The 6,875-nt window shown below is 51.3% G+C and overlaps 1 protein-coding gene across 3 annotated transcripts in view; it reads left to right on the forward strand.

Moving 5' to 3' along the window:
* Nucb1 (nucleobindin 1) overlaps window positions 1-6,875 on the forward strand; it is a 13,464-nt gene that overhangs the window by 2,298 nt on the left and 4,291 nt on the right. For all 3 annotated transcript variants that reach the window (XM_005366792.3, XM_005366791.3, XM_026789116.1), the window contains exons 3-7: window positions 2,003-2,110; window positions 3,165-3,297; window positions 4,459-4,562; window positions 5,373-5,558; window positions 5,789-5,879. In XM_005366792.3, coding sequence (XP_005366849.1) covers window positions 2,003-2,110; window positions 3,165-3,297; window positions 4,459-4,562; window positions 5,373-5,558; window positions 5,789-5,879 — 622 coding nt within the window. The remainder of the gene's footprint in view (window positions 1-2,002; window positions 2,111-3,164; window positions 3,298-4,458; window positions 4,563-5,372; window positions 5,559-5,788; window positions 5,880-6,875) is intronic.

Consider the following 6,875-nt stretch of genomic DNA (forward strand, 5'->3'; position numbering starts at 1 on the left):
TTTTTTGAGACAGGGTTTCTCTGTAGCTTTGGTGCCTGTCCCGGAACTAGCTCTTGTAAACAAGGCTGGCCTCAAACTCCCAGAGATCCACCTGCCTCTGCCTACCGAATGCTGGGATTAAAGGCGTGCGCCACCACCGCCCAGCCAGATTCTATTCTTTAGACCAGGAGGAAGTAGCTTCCCTTACTAGTCCTCAGCAAAGCCCCGCTGTCTCCACCCTCCCCTTCACATAGTTTTAAATGTTAAGGATGTGTAAAGCTATGAAGGAGGGCTCTACCTGCCGTGACCCCTAAACCTGCCTGGGCTGCCTAACGTTCTCACATGGAGAGTTGAGACCCTAAGACCATTTAGATTTCAGAGTTGGCGTGTTTAGGTTAGGTTAGTGTTGAGTTGATCTGACCACTTACAGCTGCAGTGGGTTCCACTCACGATGACTTTCAGGCACCGGTTAGATGGCATTATACTGTCATAGACTCATCTGAAGAAAAACCAACTGTAAAGGACCAGAGACAGAATTAAGATAGCAGCTCAGTATAAAATATCCAAAGCTTAATAAACTCACTGTCTAGACTATAATAGACACGAACCATTTCTACCATGAAGATCCATAGATTTAATTCCACAACTGTTTGCCAAAAACATGGTGGGGCCAATAAGTTGCTCAGTTGGTTAAAGGTACTGTCTTACCAAGTCTGGCTGTGTCTAATTCCCTGGGCCCTGAATGCTGGCAGGAGAGAATCAGTGCTGCAAGGTGTTCTCTGATTTCCACTCACACTGACACACACACACACAACACACACACACGAGGCAGAGGCAGGCGGATCTCTGAGTTTAAGGACAACCTTGTAGAAGGAGCGGTGGGCCGCTTCCTGCCACCCAGCTCCCTGCCGCCTGGCTAGCTTGTGCCCCGAAATAACAACACACAAATTGTATTCATTAGCCGGGCGATGGTGGCGCACGCCTTTAATCCCAGCACTCAGGAGGCAGAGGCAGGCGGATCTCTGTGAGTTCGAGACCAGCCTGGTCTACAGAGCTAGTTCCAGGACAGGCTCCAAAGCCACAGAGAAACCCTGTCTCGAAAAACAAAAAACAAAAACAAAAACAAAAAAAAACCAAAAAAAAAACAAATTGTATTCATTTAAACACTGCCTGGCCCATTAGTTCTAGCCTCTTCTTGGCTAATTCTCATATCTTGATTAACCCATTTCTAGTAATCTGTGTAGCACCATGAGGTGGTGGCTTACCGGGGAAGATTCAGCATGTCTGATCTGGCGGCTGGCTCCATCGCATCTGCCCTCACTTTCCTTCTTCCCAGCATTTTGTTCTGTCTACTCCACCCACCTATGTTCTGACCTATCAGGCCAAGCAGTTTCTTATTAATTAACCAATGAAGGCAACAGATAGACAAATGACCTTCCCACATCACAACCTGGTCTATAGAGTGAGCTCTGGACAGTCAGGGATGTTACACAGAGAAACCCTGTCTCAAAAAACCAAACTAAACCAAACAAAAACAGAAAAACAAAAAACTTAAATTGCCAGTTATTGGCCATTCCTTTTTGGTTTTTTTGAGACAGGGTTTCTCTGTGTAAGAGCCCTAGCTGTCCTGGAACTCGCTCTGTAGACCAGGCTGGCCTCCAACTCACAGAGATCCGCCTGCCTCTGCCTCCCGAGTACAGGGATTAAAGGTGTGCGCCACTATTGCCCAGTTGTCTGACTCTTTTAACTGAGGTCCTCACGCTCACAGAAAGCATTTCCCCCCTTAGTCATTTCTTCAGCTCCCCCACGTGGTCTTCATATCTTGTGCGCCATAGCACCTCCCAGGAGGTTGGAACTGGACTGGCTGGTGGCTCTGGAGTCCTCCGCCACTAAAGCCAGCCTCCGGTTGTGTGTGGCAAGTACATCATCAGCTGCAACTTAGAAGCTGAGCTGTGATCCTGGCTGGGGAAAGAACTTAGAAGGATAGGCAGGTGTCGCTATGTCTGCCCTTGTCCCTCCCTAGGACACAGGCCTGTACTACCACCGGTACCTCCAGGAGGTTATTAATGTGCTGGAGACAGATGGGCACTTCCGGGAGAAGCTGCAAGCTGCCAACGCCGAGGACATCAAGGTGCTCTAGGCATGGGCTATGGGGGAGGATGTGCTCAAGGGAATTCTCGGGGCCACAGCTGGGAAGGAATCTGGGGACCCCAAAGATGTGTTAAAGCATAGAGATGAGTCACGAGCTATGGAACCTCAGTTTACCATGGAGGTAGCCCTGGTGCCCTTGAGTCCTTTTCTGCCTCATCTAATTGACTTCTGTCTTTGCTAGTTTCGCGTGGCTGTATCGAAGTACTTGACAAAAGCAAGTTCGGGAAGTACTGCCCTTTCCACAGTTTAGATGTCATCCCTCACAGACAGGCGTGGGTCAGGAGGATGGGTCAGTGCTGTATTATACCTGCAGGCGAAGCAAACCCTCCTGCTTTTTGTTCAGCTCTGGAGCCCAGCTCGTGGGACAGTGCCATGGCCTCTTAGGGCGTGTTCTTCCACCTTAGCTACCCTGTCTGTTTGAACTCCAGATAAGTCTAGATCTTGTCAAGTTGGCAGTCTTGAGCATCCCAGACAACAGATCTGGGTTGCAAAAGACGCCTTCTTGGTCTTCAGGTGTTTACTGGCAGTTCCCTTGGGGATGATGGGCAGATAGTGCTGCAGGCTTGTACCTAGCAGAGATCCTGGCAAGCCCTGAGCTGTGAGCAGGAGAGGCAGGGTCAGCTCTGGTGGAGAAATACAGAGTCCAGGTGATATCAGACATGTCAGGCCCAGAGAGAGCAACAGGCTTGGTGTTCTGTGAGGGCGGAGGTGATGCCTGGAGATGCTCTTTAAGGGGGATGTACCACCTCTGAATATTGGAAGGCAGAACTGATGGTCCTCTGGTTGAGGACTGACATACTCGTGGGCACTCCCAGGCAGTACTGTTGGGTCTGAGGTGAGCAGGGCCTCTCTGCCGAGCTCAGGCTGCATCCTGGTCATGTGGGCTTCCAGGTACCAGGGCAGCATGCGATAAAGGAAGACAAGAGCATAATCGAGCTTTGGGGGTTTGAGTGTCTAGGCTGTAGAGGGGGGCTACCCAGCATACTCCCTCCCGGCACCACCTGACTGGGGCACGCCCTTCCCTCTCCTGGAAGAGTGGAAAGCTGAGCCGAGAGCTCGACTTCGTCAGCCACCACGTGCGCACCAAGCTGGACGAGCTCAAGCGGCAGGAGGTGTCTAGACTGCGGATGCTGCTCAAGGCCAAGATGGACGCACAGCAGGAGCCCAGTGAGTGTGGGTGGATGGCTGTGTCCTGGGTGGGGAGCTTGTCCTGGAATTCACTCTGTAGACCAGGCTGGCCTTGAACTCACAGAGATGTCCCTGTCTCTGCCTGGCGCCCCCACCACCGAGTGCTAGTTTGCCTTGCTGAGACAGGGTCTCATGCAGCCAGGCTAGCCTCAGACTTACTATGTAGCCAAGGATGGCCTTGGACTCTTGATCCTTTTTCATCTACCTCTTGAGCACTAGTGTAGGCCACTACATATTGCTGCTTTTTCTTTTAAACATCTTTATTGAGCTATATAAGGGCCTGTGAGATGGGTAAAGGCGCATGCCCCCTAGCCTGATAACTGAGTTTGAACCCTGGAATCACATGCTGGGAAGGAGAGAACCACTCCATATAGTTGACCTCTGACCTTCACATGAATTCTGTGATATGCACCTGTACACACAGGTGCTAAAGGCAATGTCCACCAGCTGTGGGGTGGATAAGTAAGACATGATCCACACCATGGAACTTAGCCCTAAGGAAGGTAAGAGAAGCTGGCAGGCAGAACAGCGGAAATAGGGTGCCGTAGGAAGCCAGACATAGAAGGCAGTAAGCACACGAAATCTTCCCAAGAGCAAGTCCACAGAGATGGGATGGGGATGCGTGGCTGCCGGTGACTGGAGAGGGAAAAGACGGTGCTTCCTGAGGGACTGGGCATGATAGCAGTGTCCTAAAAGTACTGGTGGTGGTGCTTGTATGCACCTTTGAATGCACTAAAGCCATCGAACTGTATGCTTTAAACAGGTGGTTTGGGGCTCGGCAAATGACTCAGCCCGTAAGGCACTTGCCGCCGAGGCTCGGTAGCAGCTTGCTGAGGACTCGCGAGCTGGATGAGACGTGCCCACTCTCACAGCAGCAAACTAATGGGAGCCGGTCACGAAGCGTGGCACCAGGCTGCAGTGGCCAGCCTGGACTGGTGTGGCTGTCCTCCTGGTTTTTGTTATTTGAAGCATCAGGGTCAGTGGAGGGCTCACTCCGACACGTCCCAGACACTGTCCCAGGCCCATGCGCCATCCTCCTTGGCCCTCTGTGACTTTGCCCTTTGCACTCCTGCCCTGACTCAGGGATTCTGACAGAGAAGCCATGGTGGGTGTTGTTTTGTCTGATCTTCCCTTACCCAGACTTGCAGGTGGACCACCTGAACCTCCTCAAGCAGTTTGAACACCTGGACCCTCAGAACCAGCACACATTTGAGGCTCGGGACCTGGAGCTGCTGATCCAGACGGTACGTGATGCTCGGTGGGGAGGAGGGGGAACTGGGTCAAGCTGTGGGTCTGGGTCGGCGCTCCACGCCCTCCTGGTTCTCCAGGTGAGAACAGGGGACCAGGCTGCTGATGGAGTCTGTGCTCAGCAGCGTCCCAGGCTTATCCACTAGATGCCCTAAGACTTCCTCCTGGTGTAGCTGGCACCGACAGCTGTCCCTTGGTGCAGAGCCACCTGGTGCGCATCTCTCCTCACAGCATCTGTGTCAGTTTCTGCTTGCCGCAGCTGTGACCTATTACAAACTGAGTAGCTTGAGAAAGCATGGATGCCTAGTCTTATAAGATGCGTTTTAGCCAGGAGATGGTGGTGCACGCCTAATCCTAGCACTTGGAGACAGAGGAAGGCAGTTCTCCGTGGGTTCAGGGGCAGCCTGATCTACAGAGCTAGTCTTAGGACACTCAGACCCTGTCTCGAAAAAAAAAAAAAAAAAAAGATTTGCTTTGAGCCAGTGTCTTTATATGTAGCCCCAAGCTGGCTTAGAATTTGCCATCCTCCTGCCTCAGTCTCCCAAGTGATGAGACTGCAGGCTGGCTCCTTTCCCTAGTAAGTCCACCACACATGCCGTCCCCTGTTCATCACTGAAGTGCTGAGCTGGTGGAGGGGTGGAGGACGTGGAAGTTTCACATCCAAGCTGCTACTACATGAACATCATCACTTTGGGAAAGCAGCCTAGGGGTTGCTGAGGGTTGGACCAACCATGAGAACCAAGAAAGTGAAGTCATGCCAGGTTTCTGAGAGGCAGGGAGAGCATGGCCCTCTTGTCTCTCCACAGGCCACCCGAGACCTCGCCCAGTATGATGCTGCCCATCATGAAGAATTCAAACGCTATGAGATGCTCAAGGAACATGAGAGAAGACGTTACCTGGAATCTCTGGGAGAGGAGCAGCGGAAGGAAGCCGAGAGGAAGCTACAAGAGCAACAGCGCAGACACCGGGAACACCCCAAAGTCAATGTCCCAGTAAGAACCTCACATATGCTTTACCATATCCAATTCCTACACAGAAAAAAAAAAGGCAGATGCAGAACTACAACTCCCAAGAGGCTTTGAGGCAAAGTTCATCTACCTATATGAAACTGCTCCAAGGGTTGCCGGGAATTGTAGTTCTAGCTGGGCCCATAGCACTGTCTGACCTGATATAATGGCTCTCAAACTCACTGGTCACAAACTCCTGCCGTTCTTCTCCACAGGGCAGCCAAGCCCAGTTGAAGGAGGTATGGGAGGAGCTAGATGGATTGGACCCCAACAGATTCAACCCCAAGACCTTCTTCATACTGCATGGTAAGGTGGGGAGAGTGTTCCAGAACCAGGCTGACGGTCCTCTAAATGCCATGGGAGGTCTACCTTCCCATGGGGCTCTGTGAGCCTTATCAGGCCTCCTTCCTATCCTGACTGGCCAAAGACCTTGCCCCTCCCTGTTGTTAAGCCTGGGATCTAACATGGAAGAGGGCCAAGTCTTTCTCCTCATTGTTCTTTCTTTTCCTCTATATTCTCCCCACCCCACCCCCACCCCTGCCTTTAGTTTTTTGAGACAGGGTTTCTCTGTAGCTTTTGGAGCCTGTCCTGGAACTAGCTCTTATAGACCAGGCTGGCCTCGAACTATACCCAAATTACAATTTTTTAAAAAAAATGTAGGGAAGGGAGCTGGAGAGATGGCTCAGAGGTTAAGAGCACTCACTGCTCTTCCAGAGGTCCTGAGTTCAATTCCCAGCGACCACATGGTGGCTCACAACCATCTGTAATGAGGTCTGGTGCCCCATTCTGGCCTGCAGACATATACACAGACTATTGTATACATAATAAATAAACACATATTTAAAAAAATAAAAATAAAAATGTAGGGAATAGGGGAATGGTTCAGTTAGAAAATCCTTTGCCTTGCAAGTATACAGGACTGAGTTCAGAATCCCAGAACCCACGTAAGCCAGGTGAGGTGGTGTCAGCCTATAACCAGTGCTGGTGAAGGGGAGGCAGAGATAGGCAGGTCCCTCCGAGCTCCTAGGCCAGCTAGCCTGCCCACTTGCAGGTCCGGGCAATGAGAGGTCCTCTCTGAAATAAAATGAGGACACACACGCGTTTCTTCTGCTTCCGGAGCTGTGCTGTGCATGCTTGCCCACATCCCCACAAGACCACACAAAGCACCACATCCAGCAGACACGCCAGCCCCTGGGCATCTGATACCGCGGGCCCTGAAGGTGCCAGAGAGCAGGGAGGTGACAAAGGCTCAGATGCCCACAGCGATAGTTTCTAAGTGAATTTCTTTTTTTTTTTTTTTTT

Source organism: Microtus ochrogaster, unplaced genomic scaffold, assembly GCF_000317375.1.
Source record: "Microtus ochrogaster isolate Prairie Vole_2 unplaced genomic scaffold, MicOch1.0 UNK14, whole genome shotgun sequence".
NCBI lineage: Eukaryota > Metazoa > Chordata > Mammalia > Rodentia > Cricetidae > Microtus > Microtus ochrogaster.